The sequence below is a fragment of the Lissotriton helveticus genome, chromosome 7, assembly GCF_964261635.1.
Source record: "Lissotriton helveticus chromosome 7, aLisHel1.1, whole genome shotgun sequence".
In the NCBI taxonomy this organism is placed as follows: domain Eukaryota; kingdom Metazoa; phylum Chordata; class Amphibia; order Caudata; family Salamandridae; genus Lissotriton; species Lissotriton helveticus.
In genome coordinates this window covers 256637960-256664096 of record NC_136068.1, presented here as the reverse complement: position 1 = coordinate 256664096, position 26137 = coordinate 256637960, and the positions used below count along the sequence as shown (strand labels likewise).

Genomic DNA, 26137 nt, shown 5'->3' with positions numbered 1-26137 from the left:
CTTGCTTTTGCTTGTTTTCTTTTGTCACCTTCTGCATTTGCACGTGCTTGTTACATTTACAGTTGTCTTTGCTTGTGCTTGCTGCTTAACCCCTTCCATGCTGGTGACGAACCCCAGCCGTCACGCTCCACGGTGCTCGTGCGGATGACGGCTGGGGTTCGTCACAACCCCGCCCTGTTCGTTCCGCGGCCGCACACGGGGGGAATCGCGGCCGCACGGAAGGGTTTAATCTCTGGTTGCCTGACTTCAAAATGGCCGCCGCTCTTGAAATCTCGTTTTCCACGAGATTTCGGGCTCATTCAGTCTCGGTTCACTTCTACTCAACCGGCACTCACCGGCAGCCTGTCCCGCAGCAGGCAGCACCTTTGCACGCTCCTCAGGGCACCAGGGCAACCGGTGAGATCGGGGTGGGCTCCCGATCCTCTTTATTCGCTGCACTTGACTTCCTGCACTCGGGGTGGGCACCCGATCATAAACGCTCGACGGCATTTCGACGGCTGGGCATTTAAGTGCTCAACAGCGTTTGCCGAACTGGGCTCCACGCGACGCTGGCCGTTAGACTCTCGGCGGCGGTATCCTCAGGGCACACGTGTCGCGACGGCGACTTTTCCGCGTGTGTTGGACGTGGTCACTCGTCCTCAGGGTTCCAGGGGTGACAGACTGCAACATCCCATCCTCGTCGCCAGCTGTAGCGTCTTGCTATTAATAACAGACACACACTTAGTATCTGATTGGGAGAGCATTTATTCGTGCTGCTGCTCCTGACCACGTCCCTACTCTAACTGCCCGTTCCTGTCGCCGCTCCTTCTCTTCCTGGCTCCCCCTAACTCCACCCACCAAACACTAGATTGCATCCATTCCTACAGTAGGTACAGTTGAATACTTGGACTGCACTCCCCCAGACCACGCCCCACTCATTGCTGAATTCTCTAGCAGAGACTTTTCCTGGGACAGGCCTCAGTGGTGTTTACTCGCTGGTGCACGGCAGGACCCTCCCTACAGGGAGGACATAAGGACAGCCACACCAAAATACTTCCACAATAACATGGATTCAGTTTCATCGGGATTATTGTGGGAGGCATGCAAGGCAGCAATATGAGAGAAATGGAAGAGGATTAACGTACGGGTCAGAAAATCACTCCTAGGCACGACAGAACATCATGAGGCGTAAATTAAAATCTTAGAAAATTGCAGAGGGCAACAAGGACTAGGCAGCAAGGGATAACAAATGTAAATGGTGAGAGCAAGCCAGGGAACGATTAACTAAATAGGACTGCAAAATATACAATGAACACAATCACGAGCAAGGGTACAAGTCAGGGTGATTGTAGTGATACGCAACAGGGAGGGTCAAGCAGTCACTGAACAGGAGGCAATCATCCATAGATTACAGGAATGTTATACACTGCTCTAGGACAATCAGTCAGAGGGAGATCGGAATACCAAGGCACTTAGTTAAGGAAGCTAGTTTGTCCCAATTGACACAAACTGAGGTACACGCTAGAAGCCCCATTCGTTGAGGACGATATTAAATAGGCAACTACAAGTATGGGAACCGGGAAGACAGATTCTCAACAGAATTCTACCAGGAATATGTGGAGCTGATGGCCGGCCACGGTTAAATATTTATAATGAGGCAGTAGTGAAAGGGAAGCTCCCATACATGTGGCTCAATTCAGGACAGTGGCCCTATCTAAGTCTGGGAAGGACCGGTCAGACCACTTTCGATGAATAATATGGATGTGAAAATTGTTTGGGAAAATCTTAGCAATGTGAATGGCGAAGCCAGCACAGACCCTGGTGAATCCAGAAAGGCAGGATTTGTGGGCGGACGAACAACCACAACCAACATGTGCAAAGCATTGTTAGCCATGGAACATGTTGTACAAAACAAAGAAAAATGTGCCATGGCAAGCCTTGATGCCCATAAAGCATTTGACAGTTAACTGGGCCATCATGGGACAAAGGGGGGAGGGTTTCTTGAAGGAGACTCTTCTTCTGTACAAGGTGCAGGATGGTGCAGGGAAAGGTAGGCAATATGCTATCAGATAGATGACACATCCGAGGGGGAACTAGGCAGGGATGCCTTCTGGCCTCACTGATTTCTGCATTTAAAACTGAATGCATGGAGCAGTGGGTGCGCAGTTGATATTAACGGGATGGAATATCCCTGGGAGGTACACACAGTATAATCAGACTATGCACAGATGACATCCTCTTGATCATACAGGATCCCCAGGAGACATGGCACAGCACAGAATGCACATTAACAGAGGTGTGCCGGCTATCCAGTTTAACTGAATATAGAATAAACCATTATGTATCCTATGAATGGAGTGAGAAGGCGCCCAATCACGACAGGCCGGGGGAGGAACGTCCATGCACTAGAAAGCGCCATAGTTTCTCCCAAAGTGTGGGACATCAGAGTGGTAGTTGGGGTACTCTAAGCCCCAAAATCCTTAGCACCAAGAGGAGCCCGAGCACGCAAGGCCAGAGAAAGGAGCCCTCACGCGCTATAAAGCACCATAATATCTTCCAGAGTAGCAGTTGGGAGGGAGGCTTCAAGCCCGGAAATCCTTAGCGCCAGGGGTCACCCAACCGCGAGAGGCCGAGGGGAGGAGCTCCCACACTCTATAAAGTGCCACTGTTTAATCCGCAGCGTGGGACTTTAGTGACAATTAAGGGGACTTCAAGCCCAAAAATCCTTAGTGTCAGGAAGTGGGGAGGAGCCCCAAGCACTATAAGGTGCCATTGTTTCTCCTGGGCCAAGGGAGGGCCTGTCTTGTGCCCATCAGAGCCAAGAAGAGGCTGGGCAACACTTCTAAGGCTTAGTACAAGGTTCTGTCTGCACTACAAGGTCTACTGCATTGCAGCACCCTGGACTGCGTCTCGCTACGTCCTTATTGATGATTTGTATATTTCTTTTGTTATATTATTGTATTCTTACTTGTTTTATTTATTGCCGTGGCTCGAGAGGGAAGTGCTGGGTCTTTCGTTTAGCTTTTACAGTGCAACTGTTCCTAATAACTGGTTGAGGCAATTTTTTAGTGTTCGTTTGGTAGAGAGGTGTGCTGTCCTACGTCTGGGATATATCTAGTTTCAGAATGGGTAAAAGCCCAGGCGGGAGTAGCTGCTCCTCCTGAGCCAAAAAAACTCCAAAAACAGCAGGGGTAAATGTTGTTATTGACATGATATATAAGTTGTTGCTAAAATGTTAAGAGATCCTTAATCCCACTTCCCCCTCTACTTTCTATAGCCCCACCTCGTTCGCCATTCATAACCAAAAGAAAAAAGCGTATACCCAAAATGTTTGATAAAACAACGACTCGTGCCACTACACTGACATCCACTGGAAACATACATAAGTCTCCGGTGGGTCTCCCCCATCTCTGGGGCACAGCCAAACTAACAAGCAAACACATAATGTCAAAATAGTTATTCCTCTATGTGCATGGATGAAGTGCCAAATGAGGAGAGGGGCATGTGGAGTGGGGATAGCTCCGGGATACTGAGGATGCTGGAATGTTTAATGAGTACAACTTGCGGGTTGAGGGAGGAAGTCTGCACCCTCGGAAAAAGAAGTTGTACGTCTAGAAACCAGGGCTGGCACAGCACTATCCCAGAACCTTGTAAGACATGAGGGGAGACACTTGGGGGGTGGACCCAGTGAAAGGTTACATCGGGAGTCCCTAGTTATTGATAATAGGGCCCCCAATCCCTTGATCCCTACTGCGCATAAAGCTCCAATCCCCCCCCCCCCCAACTCTGATTACTCCCACAAAAATTCCCGTTAGAAGTACTAGAAGGGAGGGATGAAACAATCCCAGTAGGGAACTGGACTGGGGGTCTGACGGACTGAGGCAGAGATGGCATAACTCTGAGAGATAGCAACCATAACATCCCCAACTCTTCCTTATCAGGGGGGTGGTTCATAAAGAGATCTACTCCTGCAGTCCGGAAAACACAAACACAGCCATTTATATAACCCAGGTTCCAAAAATGGCAAGCAGCGCAAGGGTAGATTAAGACTCCCTAATAAAGTCATGTTTTGCATATGGGAGGTTAGGCACTGTTATACTATCATCAGAAAATACATAGTTAGAGCTGAGAGAACCGATTCAGGAGAGGGTCCTTGCGACATGGAGAAGGTAGCCTTTAAAGACAAAGAGCTGGTAGAGGGTTTATTGGCAAACCAACATGTAATGTCAACACTCAAATTTTGACCAAGTGTAGACCTCAAGGAGCCACCCTAGTCCAACCCATCGGGGTAAACTATATCGCTACTGAATAACAGAGTAACCCGGAATCAAGGGTGCCTAATCGAATTGCATGACAGGGAGCACAGAATCGGTCTAGTTTCAGTTGGAGAAGATTGGCCCAGAGAAGGAATTGTTGAACCAGAAGCCTGGGGTTTTAACTATGTCCACAGACCTACTCAAAGAAAATCTGGTACCTCGAATGGATCTAGTAAGGGAATCCCTGCCCCAAGGATAGATGATAGGGATACTATAAGGGGCCATACCCCAGAGGCTATCTAGAGCATACCATCCGATGGGGTTACCGATCTTAAGGGATCCAGATAGGTCTTCTGAAATCTCCTTAGGCCAGATAAAATATTTGTCCTGGAATGTTGCAGGGATTAGCAATAAGCTCCTAGAAGCAGACTGGGGTCAGTTTAAAGATACGCATGATATTTGCCTTTTTCAAGCCCTACTCCTATTTTCCCGAAAGGGTATATGTCCTTCTGTGGCAATGCAGTACACTCAGGTACGGGTAGACCTACTGGGGGTTTATCAATCTGAGTCAAAACTTTGCTTTAATGCACAATTAGGCGCCTCCCCATCAATTTGTTAGAAGTATTTGCAATTAGTCTGGTGTTTTAGTCAGGTATGCCCTTGAAAATCTTTAATGTATATAATCGAGTGGAGTGGAGTGGTTTTCCTACATTGAAGTGGTTTGTCTGAATGAAGGTATGCAATGTATGTTCTGATGTCCCGAAGTATGGTCATGGAATAGCCCCTGTGTAACAGAAGTGCCTATGCGAGAAAATCTATTCTCAAAGTTGTACGACGTTGTTAATGGTTTCTAATATTTATATGTATTTTACAATTGACTTATGCATGCTCAACCTTTATAATCTTGATGATCGAAACAAAGTTATTTTGAGGATGTATCTTCTATACCACTGCATACCATTACCACCCCTTTCAGATACCAGAGGATAATGCAAAGCAAAGAACCAACCAGGAGAGATCCATGAAAATGATGTGGAAGCAATGCTGCATAAGCGTGTGGCTAACAAACTCTTGGCTGCCGTTTCCGATGTCTCTGAGGGGAAGAATAGACTTAAGCAAGAGGATAGTTCCCCCCAGGGTTCTGTATGAGTTTGCACATATTTCCATGTTGATTACAGAGAAGTATTTTGGGAACTGGATGACTTAATGCAGCTACTGTACTTTGGGCACAGTAAAGCCAGGACAGTGCTAGACAGAAGAAGATTACCTTAGGAGAGAGAGGGGGGGTGAAATAAAACTTTAGGAAATATTACCAAGCAGCACAACTGCAGTATGTGGTCCTCTTGTTCAACAAGGAGATCCAGTGGATGTAAGGCTGGAGACAATAATAGAACCCAGATCATAATTGGTTATCCCCTTGGTATCCAAGAAAACGTTAACGGACACCTCCAAACACTGATTACAATACGGAACACAGTGACAAAATTGAAGGGTCATAAATGCATTTATATGCCACAAATAGGGCTGTGGAGGACAATGCTGTATCTTACTTACCCAGATTCATGGGGGAGGAGAAGCAGGGGGAAAGCCCAGTAGGGTGGGAGACATTTACAATGGGGACAGGCTGCTAAAATTCCTTTTTCCTTCTGTGACGGATGGAGAGCACCAACCACAACCTACGTGGTGTATGCTGGGTTGGCAGACACCACAGAAGGTATGGCCAGATTTCCAGCAGAAACCAGACGTTCACACAGTAAACCAGGTGATGCAGTCACTATCGGAGGGCGGGAAGCTCATATCCACCATATACAGGGTACTGCTCTGACAGGAAATATGAACATCTTAAAAACCACTGGCTCAGGGACATGGATGAGGAATTGGAAGGATTGCGGTGGTACACGGTCTTTGAAAACTGCATAATAGTTATGCATAACGCACAACTGAATCTTATCCATCATAAGAGATTACACAGAACATACATTATGCTAGTGATGATCCAGATAATGAACCCAGAATAGACGGATAACTGCCCTAAAAGTAAAGCCATCACTGGCAGGTATATACCCATGTGGTGGAAATGCGCGGTCATAGAGCAATTTTGGAACAATGTAAGCACAAATCTGAGAAAACTGACAAACGTGAAAATACAGTGTGACATTCAAACACGTCTCTTAGGTATACTTTCCAGGAATAAAAGCGTGAAACCGTATGTTAAGTTAATAGAATTGGGATTGACAGTGCCAAAGAAATATATTGCAGTGTTAATGGAAACCAGCTGTAAGCCTCAACATGCAACAGTGGGAGAACAAATGGATCAGTGGGAAATGTGGGGTGTGTAAGAGGCTTCAAAGCAAAGTAGATGATCAAGAAACACATTGGAGTTGGAAATATTAGTACACATCAAGGAAAACGAAAATGTACTGATTGATGGTGAAGACAAAATAGGACACTAACGAGCATTAAGAACGTAACCCGTACAACCTATTGATGGGGGTTGCATGGTAGAAGGGATAATGTGAGAAGTGAATATTGCTCTTGTTGTGCATGTTGCTGGAAATTTGAGTAGCCACTTTCGGGGGAAGGGAGGAAATGTTATATAATGATGTGATTGCCACACGAAAAACAATAAAAAATACATTCATGTTTAAAAATGTGGCAACACATGTTTTGCCGCGTAGTGGAGGGGGGAGGGGGGGGGTGGGGCTCAGGATCCCTGGATTTAGATCAGCATAATGACAACACCTCTTCCTGGAGGAGTAGTGATAGAAGGCAAAGATAAAGACATACGGGAGGTGATCAAACAAATAAAGTCAGTGATGCAGGGGCAACGGACGGAGGCAAACAAGTGTGTCTGTAGGATTAAGCAGGTGACTGAAGAAAACCCAGCTGCGTAAAGATATTAGGTGGTTTGCTGAATAGGGTACTGAGCAACATTTACAACACTGGAGTCAACTGAGTGGAAGGAACTGTCCACATTGGGTGGCAACAACAGGGTGAATGGGACTCATAGGTTAGCCAAAATAGGAGTAGAAATGGGTCACCGGATGTACAAGAGCCAATTTGTACATATTTGTAATTCTACGCCTAGCATTTACCTCTTTTTCAAGCCTACCCTGATAGCTTCAGCCGATTTCCAGGCACTTATAATCAAAAAAATTGTAAAACACCACAATATACAGCCTCTCCTAAAATGGTGCAACAAAGATGTTAACAGTACAAATCTTCCACTGCCAAGTTTGACAGAGGTGTAATCCAACACCATACTCTAATATGGTCATCTGTGAGATCAAATGGTAATAAATAACGAGTTATAGGAGATTAACACAGTAATAATAAACCTTCATTAAAGGTCTATTGGCTTTAATCAATGCTTTACACACTACCCATGTCATATCGTTGCCCTCCTCGTAACTTTCATAATACATAGATCAAACCAATGACACATTACACGACCTTTTTAATGAACCACTCAGGCATATATCCTTCATAAATGGTCAACATGAACTTCTCCGGTGTACTGTATTCAGCAACAGGTTTCCCAAAAGGTGAAACAAGTACACTTTCATATGAAGCATGCACCTCGTGAACAATGAAATGTTTGTAGAGCTTGTGAGTCTGTTTTAGATATTACCAAAGACAGCATGCATGTGCTGTCACTTGTAAGATATGTTTTACTACAAAGGGGGTTGAGCCCACTTAGTTCTGGTCTCAGACTCCATCCCCGCCCCCCGTTGAATGTATTGCTTCTTCCCTCCAACCCTCCTGATGTTGTGTAGCTTCTTGCCTCCCACCTTCCTCTTGTTCAAGTTGCCCCCTCCCAAGTTTCATAAGATTTTTTTTTAAAAAGAAGCGCATTGATGTGCTGACCACATCATAGCACCCATGGCCCGTGTTACTTCTTCCATCCAACTCATTTTCATTCTCACTCCTTACCTCCCATCCTACAGTTGTCCATGTTGCTTCTTCCCTATCATCCACCCGTAGTCTTTGTTGCGGCCACTAGTCACATTAAGAAAAAAAAAGTGCTACGAGATGCCCAGCGCTGGCCATGTCATAGCTCTTTTTTAAACCTACTGATGTCCGTGTTGTTAGTTCCCTCTCTTCCATTGCCTGTCACCTCCCACCCTCCCTCTAGTTGTCCAGATCACCCTCTACCTCTTGCCATAAAAAATAAAATAAAAAGATATAATAAATAATAGCATTTTTTTCTCATGTTTATCCATGCTGCACAACAGCCGCACCGCTCTACAACACGGTTAAACGACATGGGCGAGAGCTATTAGATTTGCCAATGCTGGTTAGTATTTGGGCCACTTTGCTATTAAACCTTTATAGCTTGCTTTTCACAAAAGCCATCCAGCCCAAATTTGCGTTTGTTATATTCCACATATAGCAAAGGTACTCAGGGTTTATGGATTACCCATAACTGTCACTCAAAGAGAGAAGAAACACTGTTGGGCCCATTTGGGGTGGGGCAGGGCTAATGAGGTCATCTAGATTCACGTTTGCACTGTACATCTTACATTCATTTTTTTTTTAAACTTGGGAGGTGAGGGAAGCTATACCCTCACTTTCCGAAAACAAAATTAAAAAGAAAATTCTTCTTGTGATTCTACCAAAGTATTTTCTCATACAGTGTGGTGGATGAACAGTTCAGGCCCACGGACTACAAAAGTGAAGAGGTGATGAAAGGTTTGTCCACCGCAATTAAGTGGTTAATAACTTTGATGCAAGAGAAAAAAAACAATAAGCATTAAATGAATACAATGTTGTGTAACGTTCTTAGCTATCTAGAAATAAGGTATAGCAATTGAAATACATTACAGAATATTGTTCAATATCATTTATGCATAAAGCATCAATCCCATTTAAAATACCGACCTAAAACAATTTTATTATTACAATACTAAAAGAAAAACCTTTTTACATTGACTTTCTCGAATAAACAGCACAGCGAATATCGCAGATTATCAACAGCGGTAATCAAAGTATGTAGTTTTACCTGAGTAAGGATGTAACTCCGTTGAGCCTCTTCCATTTTTATCAAGCTAGCATTGATGTAGTCATTTTCACCCTGGCGTAACTTAATTCGACTGTGGTCAACTGTAATGAAAACAGGAAAAGATTAATAAAGACTATATAACGTTGTGCACTAAAGTAATATGTTACTTACCCTGTAAGCATCTGTTTGTGGCATGTAGTGCTGCAGATTCACATGCTCTAGATACTCCTGCCATCTAGTGTTGGGTCCAGAGTTATGAAAGTTGCTTCAAAGAAGTCTTTGGAGTCACAAGGTCAAATGACTCCTCCTCTCGGTGATATAGCACATGCTCAACAACTCTATTGTAAGATATGTTTTGCCACAGGAAGGTGAAAAAGGAGTGTAAAGTATGTGTAAGTAATGAGATGACCTTGCTAAAAGTAAATGTATAATGTAAATGCAACGGCTACAGGTGTCCGGGGAGAAGAGAGGGCGTATGTGAATCTAAAGCACTACAAGCCACAAACAGATGCTCACAGGGTAAGTAACATATTCCGTTTGATGGCATGTGTGGCTTTAGATACACAAGCTCTGCATAGACTGTAAAGCAGTCCCTCCTTGGAAGCGGTGGCTAGCCTGTGGGTGTTGCAGTGGTTTCGAAAAGAGTGCGTAGCACTGCCTGTCCTACTTTGGGTTGTTGGCATGCTAGAATATCCACAAAATAGTGTTTGGTGAAAGTTTGTGATCTGGACCATGTAGCTGCCATACAAATGTCCGCTATGGGGATGTTTCCTATAAAGGTCACAGTTGCTCCCTTTTTGCAAGTAGAGTGTGTTCTGGGAGGAACAGGTAAAGGTGTTTTGGCTTAAGATGGCAAGTCTGAATACATTTTACTATTTTACTGTAACCGTATGGAAGTGAATGCTAAACTTGCCGTTTGCAAATGAAGCAGGTAGCACACAATGTCATGCACTGTGGCTTTTATAGGATCAATGTGTTTGGATTGACAATAGAGATTGCCGGTTAACAGGCTCAAGTGGTGAGTTTGGATGCTTTCTTGAGAATATCCATACATTCTGGTGGTAAGTTAAGGTAGCCAAACTCCAAGACATCAGGAGCCAAATTGCTAGGTTGAGAGTTTTCAGGTCTGGATGCCTGATTTGTCCTTGATGTTGAGTGAGAAGGCCCAGCTTGTTGGGAACTTCTTGTGTGGCACCACAGAGAGGTCTAAGAGAGTTGTGAACCAAGTCTGACGCGCCCATGTGGGAGCTACCAGGATCACTGTAAATTAAGCCTGAGCTTCCGAACAAGGAAAGGAAGAAGTGAGAGAGGAGGAAAGGCGTAGGCAAATATTCCTGACCAACGCAGCCATAGTGCAATGCTCATGCACAGTGAGTACCTGGAGGCAAAGTTTGGGTATTTTGCGTTTTCTGCTAAGGTGAAAAGGTCAATCTGAGGGAACACTCCACTTTTGGAAGTATGGCAAGAGGACTTGTGGGTGGAGTTCCCATGCATGGACTTGTTGCTGTATACTGCTGAGCAGGTCTGCAAAGTTGTTTTCTTTTACCGGAAGCTATTCCGCCACCAGGTGAATATTGTGATGGAGAGCCCACTTCTATATGGTATGAGAGAAATGTAATAGTTGTGAAGACCGTGACACCCCTGTTTTTGCAGATAAATACATGGCTCTCATATTGTCCAATCGGACTAGGTAACCTTGTGAAGAAAGAAAGCTTTCAGTAGTAAGTAAATTGCCTGCAGCTCTAAGTAGTTGATGTGCAGAGATTGAGGATTGGCATCCCAAAGACCTTGTACAGTGAACTCTTGTTGGTGTGCACCCCACCTAGTCTGTGATGCGACCGTGGTGAGAGTGAATTGGGGAACAGGGTCCAGAAAAGGCCGCCCTTTCAATAGTTGCAGGGGTTTCGCCACTGCAGAAAAAAGGTGAGTGTGGGGTTTAATCAACACTAGATCCTCCAATTGCCCCTGTGACGGACACCCCTGGTGAGCTAGATATTGCTTAAGGGAACGCATAATTAGCCTTGCATGGGGAACTATGGCAATGCAGGATGCCATCATTAATAATAGATGCATAACCGTTCTTATTAAGATTGTGTGGTTTTGACTGGAACTGGGGCAAGTTGCCTGAAAGTCCTGAATTTGAGCTGGTTTTGGTTAGGGTAGTCCTAATTGTGTGTTCAGGATTGCTCCTAGGTAAGGATGGATTTGAAGGGGAGGGAGGTGAGGAGGCTTTTGGACATTGACCATAAAACCTAGGTTGTATAGTGGGTCTAGTGTGATTAGAGTGTGTAGTTGGCACTACTGATGTGTACTGGCTTTGAAAGGCTAATCGTCTAAGTAGGGGAATACGTGAACATTTTGTCTTCGTAGAAGTGCAGCGACTACAGCTAAGCATTTTGACAACACCCGAGATGCAGTCGCTCCAAATGGAAGAACTTTGAACTGACAGTGTTATCTCAAATATTTGCAGTGAGCAGGATTGTTGGACCCGGTCCTTTGGGCAGGTTCACCCCGTGACTTTTTGCTTTTTCCTAGCCTGTTTTTGGAACCTGGGTTGGTGATTTTAGGCCTCTGCGCACTTTTTCACTGTGGTACAGTGTAAAGTGTGTGTGCTTTCTGTGTATGGATGGTGAGCGCCCTGCCCTCCCATAGGAATGAATGGGAAATATGTATGCCCATGGTAGATTCCTGATGCGTGGGGAGTGCAGGGGCGAGTTTGATATGTATGAACTCGTGAGAATGAATGCTGCAGAATGGTGTAAGCGGCATGGCTGTATCTAGTCCAGAAGCGCCACTTTTAGAAGTTGGCATAATTGTGTAGTGAGTCTGCTAGCACGGGATTGGCTGATGGGCCTGGCCCAGGCATGCCTGGGCCTGGTGGTAGATGGACTGTCTGGAGGAGGGGGGTCTGAGTCAAGCCGTAGATGAAAGGCCCCCATCCGCTGTTAGGAAGGAGTGGAAAGAGCTCTGGTGGTGCCAGGCTGTGTCTGTCGGCCCACCCTGGATGACTCTCCCTCCCGATGGCCCCCTGTCACCTCTGACCTGAGGCTGACAGGAGAGGGAAACCAGATACTCCCAGAGCTTAGGGCTCGCCTACACAAAGACTTCTAAAGACTTCAAAGCCTTTTCTGTGTATAAGAAGGGGCTCTGCCCCTTCCAAAAGGTTCTTGTCTTGTTCTTACTTCTGACTGGAATCTACCAGGGGCGGGCGCTGCCCAGCCCCTGGATGCCTGGACCTCTGGGGGACCCCTCTGCCTGTCCTGGAAGGATGGGGGACTTTGCTTTACCCTGGAGGGACTTTGCTGCATCCCCCTGAAGGACTTGGCTGGACTTGTCCCTGTAGCGCTGAGGGAGCGCTTCATCTGCATCTAGCGCTGAGAGAGTGCTTTATTGCCCTTCTAGCGCTGGGAGCGCTGGATTTGTCCTTCATAGCGCTGAGAGCGCTTTATTTCCTGCCCATGGCGCTTTGGTTGCACTTCTAGTGCTGGAGCGCTTTGTGTGCCTCTATAGCGCTTGGAAGCGCGTTGCTGCTGGAGGCCGGCGGCGGATCGGCGCGGGAGCCCACTCCGCTTATTTTTCCAACTTGGATTTGCCCAGTTGTTTATTTGATTTACGAGTGCCCACCTCGCGATTTCTGCCCGCCTGCCTGCCTAGCGAGGGCCGCCGCGCTGCCCGCGGCGACCCGGAAGTACCTGGCCGGCCGGCCAATCCCAGCGCGGCCGGCCGGAAGTCCCGCCCCGCAGCCTGTGAGGCGGGAGGAAGAGGAGGAAGGCGCGGGGAGATGGCGGCCGATGCCGAGAGGGGAGAGCCTGGGGGCCCGAGGTGCATTGTCGGCGCCTGCCCCAGGAAGACAGAGGAGCCGCCCCGTGAGCCCCGGTGAGTCTGGGCTGAGGGCGGGCTGAGTGGGGCTGTGCCTGGGAGGTCCCCCTTCGTCAGAGCGGCCCCGTAGGGCAGCGGGCCGCTCCAACGGTGTGTAGAGCCTGGGAAGGCTCGAGGGGCCAGTCTTTGTGTCGAGCCCTGCAAGGCTCCAACGCGGGGGCAGAAGAGAGGAGGGGCGCCGGGACACGTTGTCGGTGTCCCCCCCCACCCCCCGCAGTGGCGCGAGCTCGCGCCTAGTGCCAGTAGGAAGCCATGAAGGCTTCAGGGGCGGCCCCGGTTGGCAGTGGGTCGCCCCAACGTGCACAGAGCCCGGAGGGGCTCCCCGCCTCATTTTTGTATTTGGAGCCCTGAGAGGCTCTGGGGGCATTTTGAGAAGTTAGAGTCCCCCGTAGGGGACTCCACCGTGACGAGGGCTTCAAGGGCGGCCCCAGTTGACAGTGGGTCGCCCCAACGCTTGGAGAGTCCAGGGAGGCTCCAGGGGGCATGTTGCTTTAGAGCCAGTGTGGCTCCCACGTTTGACCAGTGTTGGCCAGAGCCTGTGTGGCCCCAACGTGCGCAGTGTTTGTTTTAGAGCCTGTGTGGCTCAGGTGGCGCAGATTTGTTCTAGGGGCTACTGAGAGCCCTGCCACAGCTTTTGGTACACAGTTGCCCAGCACTTCGTGGGCAGCTGCCACGTTTAGGCTTTTTGGTACTTTGAGACTGGCGCTGCATGGCAACGCACCCTGACACTGAGACTCAGGGCGTCTGAGCCCCAACAAGGCCAGTTGGCCTAGGGACTGCCACAGGTGGTGGCTTATGTGAGTCTTTGCGCAATGATATGGTTCTTGCACCTCTGAACGTGTTCTCTTGCATCATGTGTTATTCCTGCACCTCTGAATGTTTTTAGACATCATGTGATTCTTGCGCTATTGTATTGCTCTGGCACCTCTGAATGTTTTTATGCATTATGTGTCTTTCTTTTCCTGCGCTGCACCTCTGAATGTTTAGTCATCATGTGTCTTCTTGCGCTGCACCCCTGAATGTATTTTATTGCATCATGTGCCTTATTCTTAACCCCGCTGAATGTGTAGGTTTATGCATTATGTGTTTTTCTTTACTACTCCTCTGAATGTGTTTCATACATCATGGGTAATGTGTTCTTTCTTAGACCCCTAAATGCTGTGTGATACTTAGGTGGTTGTTCTTTTTAGTACAGGTGGTCCTAGTGAGGTCCTGGTCCCCTGCGTGACAGTCTCCCAAGGAGTTTAGGGTTGCGTAGGTGGTACTTACCTGTTCCCAGTAGTTACTGGATGTGATCTATAACGGTTACCTTGTGTTACAGTGAAGTTTATATACTTTTATTCTAATTTCTGACAAGTATTTCTATATCTGCAAAGTGTTGATTCAGACAGTGGCCCATGTGGCCCTGTCTTGTAAATAATCCCTTGTGAATATTGCCGTGCCAGTTGGCACAATGTACATGTGTAATTTCTATCTGATATGTTTTGACAATACAAAAGTTATTTTAATATAACCTTGTGTGGAGTCTCTTTTGTGGTGTACCTAGTATGTTGTTGCTGTTGTGCGCTGACGCAAATGCTTTACACATCGCCTCCGAGTTTAGCCTAGACTGCCCGCGCCATGCTACCTAGAGGGCGAGCAGGGGTTATCTTGGCGTGTGACTTCCTTGCCCTGACTGGAATGGTGGTTTCTGCCTGGCTTTGGCATCAGCCTTAGCCTACCAGAAATAGCCGGTTTCCAACATTGGTGGGTCAGCGGTGCGGATTTGGACTTGCGTTTGCCCAGTGCCATAGCGACAACTGGCTACATTACAAAAACTCTGCGTTTTTCAGATAGTCACATATTTGGGATTGTTTCTGATTTTGTTTTTCCTCAAAAGTGTCATTTTCAGATGGTGTTCCTGCGCTTTATGTTAAGTGGCAGATGAGAGAAAATGACAGGGCGGGACGCCAGTAGATAGGGGAGGTTTCCATAGGTTAGGAATCCCTTGCTGGGTCCAGTGTCCAAGCCTATTCCTGTCCCTGAGTGGGTAGATGGAAGAGGGAGGGTGGAGGAGAAATTGCTTGCTCAGGAGGGTGGTTATTCCCTGAGTGTAGTGTGTGTGTCTGGATTCCCCAGTATGGTAGGATCCAGTGGTGGCAGCTTAAATGTGTCCAGTGCGTGAATTCCCATTCCCAGTTCCCAGAGTATGGTGCCTGGTGCTCAGTAAGAGAGTGACAGGTTGAGAGTCAGAGGCAGTGAGGAACTGTCTCACCAGTCTGGAGGGGGAGTGTGTGGATGAGTGGTGTCTTGAACTGGAGGAGTTGGTGTGAGTTTTTTTTTTCAGGAGCTTGCACGTGAGGTGTACCTCTGGTGGTGTGCAGGAGATCCTGCAGAGGCATTGGACAAGAAGGTGGATGTCTGGCGGTGTGCTGGATGTCGTGCAGAGACATTAGAAAGTGATTCTAAAAGTAGTGGCTTGTGTATCTGATGATCCTGTGTAGGTGAAGAGGTTCATGTGTAGCCCAGCTATGTCCCATTAGGATGATAGGGGTGTAGGGGCTCACGTCCTGTCTCAGTGGAGGCGGAGTGAGTGTGGGACGGTGTGTCCCACGTTAGCCCGAAATCTTGTCTCAGGGCCTGGAGGGTTCCCTAAGGGAGCGCCAGGTCAGGGGCCTAGGCTGTACTTATAAGTCATTTGAGGAGGATCTTCCTGTGTCAAGAGGACGGGGAGTTTCTGTAACCAGAACTCCGGCGGTCCTAGTGTTGGGCAGTACCGCTCCTAAGTGGAGGGTGCAGAAGTCCTGGTTCGCTGGGCATTTGACCATCTAGAGTGCTCGACCATTTTTGGGGCCTCTGGAGGTCATTCCCCGAGGAGGGGGGGAGGCCAGGTTCAGGTTCAGCCTGACCTGGAAGGAAGGGCATCTGTAGTCAGTGTCCTGACCGGTTGTTGGCTTCCAGGGGTACCGCTCCAAGGTGGGAGGGTGCAGAACTCTGGAGGGGGGTGCAGAGGGAGGGTGTCCTTACTTCTGACCCCGGTGGGAGGAGAGTGTGTCGCTGCTACGCCGCTGGCGTGTGCTCTGTCTAGCCTGAGACATACTGTGCCTGTGATAGTGGAACTGGAAGGGGGTGCAGAAGGACGGTGTACTTCTGACCCCGGTGCAACTTAAGGGTGTAAATCCTAGGTTGGGAGATTAGGAAACTTCTAGGTCAAGAGGAGTCTCTACTAAGGTGGATCAACTGAAGAGACTGAGGAGGCGGCCCTTGCTGTGTGTTCTGGGGCCCACCTGCAGTTGGTTGTTTCCACTAAGGTAGAGGAAAGGGGGCTTTGCTGTGTGCTGTGTCCCCCCACCTGCTTGAAGAGGGACTGTGCTGTGTGCTTTGTACCTCAGAAGTGGAATCGTTTCCAGGTGGTAGACCAGTGACGGAGTGAGGTCCTGATCTGGTAGGAGAGTTGTGTTCTGGTGAGTGCTTCCCTGTGAGGGTTATTCCTTCACCCTGACTGGAAGCAAGGGTCCCTACTTGGTCTAAGGTACTTACCTCTGCCAACTAGAGACCCCCAGTTCTAACATTGGTGGAGTAGAGGTCGGATCGGGCATTCTTGCTGTGACCTCTAGTCAGCCTGAGGGTGTGGTCCCTAGGGTGTAGGATCAGTGGTAGTGTAGCTACCCTGAGAGAGAGAGTGGAGATTGGCTATTGTGTGCCAGGGGCTTCTGCCCCCACTCTGTGGATTGGTTAGGACCTGTGACCGTTGGGTGGCCTAGGGCCTGGTCCTGGCTGTGGATGACTAGTGTGTACCAGTGGGGTATCCTAGTTGTGTCAGAGAGCTTTTGTGAGGGAAATCCCTGTGGGTTCAGAGTGGCGAAAAAATGTAAGGTGGCCCTGCCCTGCAGGCCCGTCTCCGTGGTTTTGTCGCCCAAAGCATTGAAGACCATCAGTGTAGTGATTGGTCTACCCTGCGTTTTGGCTGGAAGGGGGATGTGTTGGACCCGGTCCTTTGGGCAGGTTCACCCCGCGACTTTTTGCTTTTTCCTAGCCTGTTTTTGGAACCTGGGTTGGTGATTTTAGGCCTCTGCGCACTTTTTCACTGTGGTACAGTGTAAAGTGCGTGTGCTTTCTGTGTATGGATGGTGAGCGCCCTGCCCTCCCATAGGAATGAATGGGAAATATGTATGCCCATGGTAGATTCCTGATGCGTGGGGAGTGCAGGGGCGAGTTTGATATGTATGAACTCGTGAGAATGAATGCTGCAGAATGGTGTATGCGGCATGGCTGTATCTAGTCCAGAAGCGCCACTTTTAGAAGTTGGCCTAATTGTGTAGTGAGTCTGCTAGCACGGGATTGGCTGATGGGCCTGGCCCAGGCATGCCTGGGCCTGTTGGTAGATGGACTGTCTGGAGGAGGGGGGTCTGAGTCAAGCCGTAGATGAAAGGCCCCCATCCGCTGTTAGGAAGGAGTGGAAAGAGCTCTGGTGGTGCCAGGCTGTGTCTGTCGGCCCACCCTGGATGACTCTCCCTCCCGATGGCCCCCTGTCACCTCTGACCTGAGGCTGACAGGAGAGGGAAACCAGATACTCCCAGAGCTTAGGGCTCGCCTACACAAAGACTTCTAAAGACTTCAAAGCCTTTTCTGTGTATAAGAAGGGGCTCTGCCCCTTCCAAAAGGTTCTTGTCTTGTTCTTACTTCGGACTGGAATCTACCAGGGGCGGGCGCTGCCCAGCCCCTGGATGCCTAGACCTCTGGGGGACCCCTCTGCCTGTCCTGGAAGGATGGGGGACTTTGCTTTACCCTGGAGGGACTTTGCTGCATCCCCCTGAAGGACTTGGCTGGACTTGTCCCTGTAGCGCTGAGGGAGCGCTTCATCTGCATCTAGCGCTGAGAGAGCGCTTTATTGCCCTTCTAGCGCTGGGAGCGCTGGATTTGTCCTTCATAGCGCTGAGAGCGCTTTATTTCCTGCCCATGGCGCTTTGGTTGCACTTCTAGTGCTGGAGCGCTTTGTGTGCCTCTATAGCGCTTGGAAGCGCGTTGCTGCTGGAGGCCGGCGGCGGATCGGCGCGGGAGCCCACTCCGCTTATTTTTCTGACTTGGATTTGCCCAGTTGTTTATTTGATTTACGAGTGCCCACCTCGCGATTTCTGCCCGCCTGCCTGCCTAGCGAGGGCCGCCGCACTGCCCGCGGCGACCCGGAAGTACCTGGCCGGCCGGCCAATCCCAGCGCGGCCGGAAGTCCCGCCCCGCAGCCTGTGAGGCGGGAGGAAGAGGAGGAAGGCGCGGGGAGATGGCGGCCGATGCCGAGAGGGGAGAGCCTGGGGGCCCGAGGCGCATTGTCGGCGCCTGCCCCAGGAAGACAGAGGAGCCGCCCCGTGAGCCCCAGTAAGTCTGGGCTGAGGGCGGGCCGAGTGGGGCTGTGCCTGGGAGGTCCCCCTTCGTCAGAGCGGCCCCGTAGGGCAGCGGGCCGCTCCAACGGTGTGTAGAGCCTGGGAAGGCTCGAGGGGCCAGTCTTTGTGTCGAGCCCTGCAAGGCTCCAACGCGGGGGCAGTAGAGAGGAGGGGCGCCGGGACACGTTGTCAATGTCCGCCCCCCCCCCCCCGCAGTGGCGCGAGCTCGCGCCTAGTGCCAGTAGGAAGCCATGAAGGCTTCAGGGGCGGCCCCGGTTGGCAGTGGGTCGCCCCAACGTGCACAGAGCCCGGAGGGGCTCCCCGCCTCATTTTTGTATTTGGAGCCCTGAGAGGCTCTGGGGGCATTTTGAGAAGTTAGAGTCCCCCGTAGGGGACTCCACCGTGACGAGGGCTTCAAGGGCGGCCCCAGTTGACAGTGGGTCGCCCCAACGCTTGGAGAGTCCAGGGAGGCTCCAGGGGGCATGTTGCTTTAGAGCCAGTGTGGCTCCCACGTTTGACCAGTGTTGGCCAGAGCCTGTGTGGCCCCAACGTGCGCAGTGTTTGTTTTAGAGCCTGTGTGGCTCAGGTGGCGCAGATTTGTTCTAGGGGCTACTGAGAGCCCTGCCACAGCTTTTGGTACACAGTTGCCCCGCACTTCGTGGGCAGCTGCCACGTTTAGGCTTTTTGGTACTTTGAGACTGGCGCTGCATGGCAACGCACCCTGACACTGAGACTCAGGGCGTCTGAGCCCCAACAAGGCCAGTTGGCCTAGGGACTGCCACAGGTGGTGGCTTATGTGAGTCTTTGCGAATGATATGGTTCTTGCACCTCTGAACGTGTTCTCTTGCATCATGTGTTATTCCTGCACCTCTGAATGTTTTTAGACATCATGTGATTCTTGCGCTATTGTATTGCTCTGGCACCTCTGAATGTTTTTATGCATTATGTGTCTTTCTTTTCCTGCGCTGCACCTCTGAATGTTTAGTCATCATGTGTCTTCTTGCGCTGCACCCCTGAATGTATTTTATTGCATCATGTGCCTTATTCTTAACCCCGCTGAATGTGTAGGTTTATGCATTATGTGTTTTTCTTTACTACTCCTCTGAATGTGTTTCATACATCATGGGTAATGTGTTCTTTCTTAGACCCCTAAATGCTGTGTGATACTTAGGTGGTTGTTCTTTTTAGTACAGGTGGTCCTAGTGAGGTCCTGGTCCCCTGCGTGACAGTCTCCCAAGGAGTTTAGGGTTGCGTAGGTGGTACTTACCTGTTCCCAGTAGTTACTGGATGTGATCTATAACTGTTACCTTGTGTTACAGTGAAGTTTATATACTTTTATTCTAATTTCTGACAAGTATTTCTATATCTGCAAAGTGTTGATTCAGACAGTGGCCCATGTGGCCCTGTCTTGTAAATAATCCCTTGTGAATATTGCCGTGCCAGTTGGCACAATGTACATGTGTAATTTCTATCTGATATGTTTTGACAATACAAAAGTTATTTTAATATAACCTTGTGTGGAGTCTCTTTTGTGGTGTACCTAGTATGTTGTTGCTGTTGTGCGCTGACGCAAATGCTTTACACATCGCCTCCGAGTTTAGCCTAGACTGCCCGCGCCATGCTACCTAGAGGGCGAGCAGGGGTTATCTTGGCGTGTGACTTCCTTGCCCTGACTGGAATGGTGGTTTCTGCCTGGCTTTGGCATCAGCCTTAGCCTACCAGAAATAGCCGGTTTCCAACATGGATGTATTGGTATGTGGAAGTAGGTGTCCTTTAGGTCGAACGTTAACATAAGGTTGCCCTGCTGAAGAAAAGGAATAACATCCTGCAAGGGGACCATATGGAAGTGTTCCGATAGGATGTAGTTGTTTAAAGGCCTAAGATCTAAGATCGGTCTTCGAGACCGGTCCTTTTTGGGTATTAGGAAGTATAGAGAGTATACTCCTGAGCCCCTTTGAGAAGGAAGGTAAGGACTTTCTGCTTTAAAAGTGTTATATGTTCCTGAGATAACCTGTGAGTGTGAGGTGGAAAGTTGGGTGGCGTGGTAATAAGCTCCAGACAATAACCATGTTAGATAATGGCTAGTACCCCTTTGTCTGTGGTGATGATATTCCAAACTGGGTGAAAAAACTATAGTCGGTCCCCGACAGGTGTTGTGTGGGCGTAGGGAAAGATAGGGTGGTCAGTGTTTTGCAGTGGGAGTTGTCCCACAAGCAGAGGCACACTTGCCCCTACCTTTGTTATTATTTCCTCTGAAGAAACCTCTATAAAACCCTTGGTGTCAAGAGGTCTGGGACTGTTTCCATTGGAGGAGGATGCCTCGGTGGAGCAGGACTTGTATGCACCCCTGTAGCCTGGGCGACGAAACGAGCCCCTAGGAGTGAAGGTTTGCTTTGGCCATGTCAGTGTCCTCCTTCATTTTCATTTTGAATGAAATGAAATAGGGGTTTTGTAAAGCGTGTGTATGCCCAGGCGTCTTAGCGCTGGAGCGGTCACATCCTGAAACAGAGGGGGTAGATTGAAATTAGGAATTGGGCGCGAACAACGTTTTAAGCGCCTTTCTAAACAGTTGTCTGTTAGTTTGGCATCTCAGGTTGAAAGGCAGAGTATTCCAAAGTTATGGGGCCAAATGGAAGAAACTTTTTCAACCCCACTTTACGGTCTTCACCCTCGGGATGACCAACAACGAGCCAGTCGATGATCTAAGACTGCGTTGAGGAATATGCCATCTAATTTGATTGTTAAAATACGCAGGTCCTATCCCGTAAAGGGTCTTGTGGACAATGCACAAGGACTTAAACTGTACCCTTGCCTGGACGGGCAGGGCAGCCAGTGCAGCTCTCGGATCCCTTTGGGCACTGAGCAAAATTTGGGTAGTTTAAGTAACAATCGTGCTGCTGCATTTTGAAGTGATTTGAGTTTACGTATGGTCTCTTTATTTGTACTCAAGTAAAGGGCATTTCAGTAATCAATCCTTGATAGCACGAGGGTCACGATTACGGTTTTCCTTAAATCCATCGGGATAAACAGAATGTTTCTGATAATCTTCAGAGTGTAATAACAGGAAGATGTAATAGAATTAACCTGATTTGATGAGGATAACTGATCATCAAGAAAGACGCCTAGACTTTTGACCTTCTTTATGGGGGATGGGCAGGATCCTGCCCCTTCAGGCCACCAATCTGTATTCCAGTGGGCGGTATTTTTCCCTCAAAGTAGCACCTCAGTTTTCTCGGTGTTCAATTTCAAGCAATTATCACGCATCCAACCTATCACATGAACCATGCAGGAACAATTTTTTTGTCACGTCATAAGGGTTTGTTGATAAAAACACCACTATTTGTGTGTCGTCCGCATAACAGATAGCGGTGAAACAGTGGGAACGGATAAGTTTGGCAAGAGTAGGTAAAAGGTAGAATCTACCTGTTGCCCAAAGAGTGATGTTCTTTATCGAAGGGCATGTTTGAAACTGCATGTTGGACCTCCTGTTTGAACCCAGAACACTTAAACCAGGTGTGTTGCCTAAGAAGAACACTAGTATTAATTCCTCTAACTGCAGTATCTGCAGCGTCAATGGCACAGTAAACAGAAGTGTTAGTAATGGTCTGCCCCTAGATAATTTGTTCACCTCTTTTCCTAAAATCCTCAGGGAGGTCCTGGAGGAGCTCCTCCATCTCTTCCCAATGTACTCTATCATAGCAGGTAAAAAAGCTTGAGAATCGGCGATGCACCAATGACTGACAGTCTGCGCTACTACCCTCTTTTCTGCAGTGTCAATGCGCCCACTTTCCTTTTCTGGGGAGGGGTATCCCCAGTAGCCTGGTAATTAATCCTTTTACATGCAGAAGTGGTGGCAATGGAGTCTGGTGGTACTCGACTCTAAATAAGTACAGGATCAGATGGTACTGCCTTCTATTTTTTGATCTACATGAGGGGCGAAAATTCTGGCCCAGACAGGGCCCTTAAAGATCTCAGTTGCAGGTCTCATCATGTCAGGTAACATTGGAGATATAGTTTATCCCAGTGAGTAGAACTTAAAGTGTCAAAGAGGAAATCCCGCTCCAGGGGTTCCTATGGAGCTCTATGTTGTGGAAAGCTGCTGCTTTCGCAATTACTTCTTGATAAGAGGTTGCATCCTCAGGAGGGGGAAGGACGATATGGGTGCAGGTCGGATCGTTTGGTGTAGTGGAGTTTGTGTCATATATTACAGGGATAGGATCTCCTAATGTTTCCACCAACCCACCAGCGTTGGACGGTGGTGATCCCTGAGGAACATGTCCTATATATACTGCTGTGATGATAATGACAGAGGAGAGGCAGGAGGGGATGAGGTGGTGGCGGCGAAGGTGTTGGAGGGGCAGGTAGTGTAGGAAGTGGTTGATAGGAAGGGCTAGTGGCCTTGTCTTTTGTTTTCTTCTTTTGAGGAATCGGAACATCTAGTGCCTTCTCAAAAGTCAATTTCCTTTTCAGACGTGGAGAGGAAGGTGAAGCAATAATGAGATAAGTGGGGACTTGGATTTGCCTCGGCAAATGACCATCTTTTCTAGGACCTGAGACGTAGAAACGGATACCGCTGTTGAGTATTTTGGCTCCGTACGTTTTGGTACCAAGGAGTTCGGCTTGGAAGATGGGATGCTTAGTCAGCGCTGAGGGAGATGGGGTCGGCTGCCGAATCGGTACTAAAGCATGTTCCTGGTCCGAAAGGGTCGATGCCGAAGGCTTGGTCTTGATAGAAGTCTTCAGCACGGGGCACAGATACATCAAGAGCAGTTTTTCGGATCGGACCATGGCCTCAAGCAGTGGTGGTCCAACGAACTCTAATGGTGGGAGTGCCAAAAATATTTTGGCCAGCTTTGATGGAGGGGCAGGGTCCGAGGTCATAATAGTAGAGTGCTGGGCAGGTGGGTGTTTTGCGTCTCCAGGTCTACCGCCACGTCAGAGCGGAGCTTTGTCAATCGAGAAAGCTTCCTTTTCCTCGATTGTCGGCTCCTCTGGGGTGAGTTCTGCGCCGGAAAAGTTGGAACTGTCGTCTGTGGTCTTGCGAGACATTTCCAGCCGACGAGCCTTTCAATTCCAAAGGGTTTTCTTGGACCTAAATGACTTACATGCGTCGCAGTCTGCTTCCTTGTGGTCGGACAAAAGTACAGGTTGCACACGAGGTGTTGGTGGGTATGCAGGAATTGTGTGGCAATGCAGATCGAATGTAAACGGCATGCGTTCCATCACAGCAACACATTTTTGGATGGAGCTGGTATGATGCTGAAGGTAGAACCGAATATGCAATGCCTCAAAGGGCTACCGAACGAACGAAGCTGAACAGACTAGTTAGTGAAAGAACGCAGCGAAAATGTAAATAATAAACAATACAGCCGAAGATAGCAATAAAACCAAAAGATCTAACCAAACTGAGTCAAATCACAGAGCAAAGGCGGAGAGAAAACAAATATGGTGATGCCTGTGCGCAATATCACCGAGAGGAGTCGCCGCTCGACCTTGTGACTCGAAAGACTTCTTCGAAGAAAAACAACTCTGGACCCAACACTAAATGGCAGGAGTATGCAGAGCATGTGTATCTACAGCCACACATGCCATCGAACAGCACATTACAACACATTCAATTATGCTTCTCAAAAGCTGTCAAAACGAGTACTATAGCTACAGGCAAAAGTAGGTTATTACTCTGCGGTCCCTTAAATTACAACATGGTTGAAAATTAGAGTAACTATGTGACTAAAAGGTCTATATTCTTTGGAAATAAACCTGGAATACAAAGTTCATGAATGCATTATAAAAGGAGTGCAAATTAATTAGGGGAGTAACAATAATTAAATCAAGTACAACATCATAAATGAATGTATGGATAACAGATAGGAGTAACAACAAGTCTTGCACTAAGATGTACTTCTACCTCAATGTCCAAATTTGTCAGCAAACTGCAGGCATATACGCTGAAATTGTAATATTCTTTAGCGAAACCTGCAGCAGTTTTATACAATTCTGTGATTTGTTTCGGATCAATGATATTGTAAACTCAGACTGCTTGCCTGTTCTATGTCTAAATATTGGCTAAAAGTGACGCAACACACACAAATCTTTAACGACTTTTCCACCCTTACCTTCTAGAAGGCTTTTTCAACACCACCACTGACATTTTCAGCACCAACTGAATAAATATTTTTAAGTGTTGGTGAAAACCTCTCACGAGACAGAGACCCTGCCCTTTTGTACTTCACTGCTGTCAACATGGCTGCACACCAGACGCCTAACACTTCCTAAAGCAGTCAATTATTCCAACATTGTCTATTCCCAAACCTCTCTAAATCAGCAAAAAAAGAAAAATCAAACATACAACTAATAAACTGCACCAAAAGTAGCTATTTGCCAGCCAATATCACTATAGGGTCCCTGACGGTGGAGCCGGTGTGGGAACCACCGATTAAAACATGAACTCTTTGCCTCAATCAAAATGGAGCAAGCAGGCCGTCCGTTTGGCGACAGTGTGATCTGCCACTTCTGTGCCAGACTGCCCATTTCGCCAAACTAGAAATCTGCCCCTAAATCTGCCCAATTTCAATTATGTTGCCATATGTTGCTCCCTCAATTGATTAAGGAAAGAGAATCACTGACATCTTTAATTTCTCAGCATCAGAAAAATATAATTTAAAATCTTAAATCTTTTTAGAATTAATTTACTATTTCATCTTTCTATTTGACCAGTTAATACTGATAAGCTTTTATATTTAAAACTTACAAATACAAAAACACTATCATGCATCCCATACCGTTAGAACAGAATGATTCACCTGCTAAATCCTGATAAGGGGAAACAAATAGCAATGTGACCATATTAATTTAGTCGATGACAAATGTTGAACATAAATCCATGTTCCTACTCTTCCTCTTCGTCCACTTTCCAAAGTTTTTATCGACCCTGAATACAATGTTTTGGCTCAACTCACATTGCCTTCATCCGAATAAAAATCACTGTCAGCAATTTCTAAACAAATGGCATTTACTTAACAAGGTGTAATCTAAATTATTTGTAAGCTGTGATCAAACATTCATCTGACACATTGGGGTCCTCATAAATGTAGTATGTCGTATTACTCATACCAGCGTGGGATTATCTAATCAGCACTGTTCCATTTCACATAACCTATTTTAGTTATTCTTCACTTGAGGCAGCGGGTGGGGAAAATGAACTATTTCCTTGAAAGAGCTCATGCTCCTTAGAAACTGAAGGCTGATTAACTTCCTCTTTCTACACTCACATCAGCTACTGTTTAATTTTAATGAGAAGAGATTGAAGCAGACTTACCTTTCTTCACTTGCTCTGATCTGGTTTGAAAATTAATGAATCTCCCTTCTCTCCTCTCATGCAAATCTTCGTTACCCATTTATCCCTGCTTGTAAAGGCCCCCTTGAATAAAAACTGGATTGCATCCCTTACTTCTCTACTATTATTGTCAAACATGGGTTAAACGCAAACTCCTTGGACTTCATCCTTGATAATAGAATAGATATGAATGAGCGTATCAAAAACATTGGGAAAGATGATCAATGGCAAGTGAGATGGACAAGAAAAATGAAAACATTTGTCCCCAAGAAGAGTCTAAAATAGTTGCTCATACCTTGGTTCTCAACATCTTTGATTTTCAGACACA

The 26137-nt window shown here is 47.6% G+C and overlaps 1 protein-coding gene across 1 annotated transcript in view; it reads right to left on the bottom strand.

Annotated features, from left to right (window-relative positions):
* PTPN1 (protein tyrosine phosphatase non-receptor type 1) overlaps positions 1 to 26137 on the bottom strand; it is a 375455-nt gene that overhangs the window by 153372 nt on the left and 195946 nt on the right. Inside the window, exon 3 of the mRNA XM_078652036.1 lies at positions 9238 to 9338. Within this exon, the coding sequence (XP_078508162.1) occupies positions 9238 to 9338 (101 nt within the window). The remainder of the gene's footprint in view (positions 1 to 9237; positions 9339 to 26137) is intronic.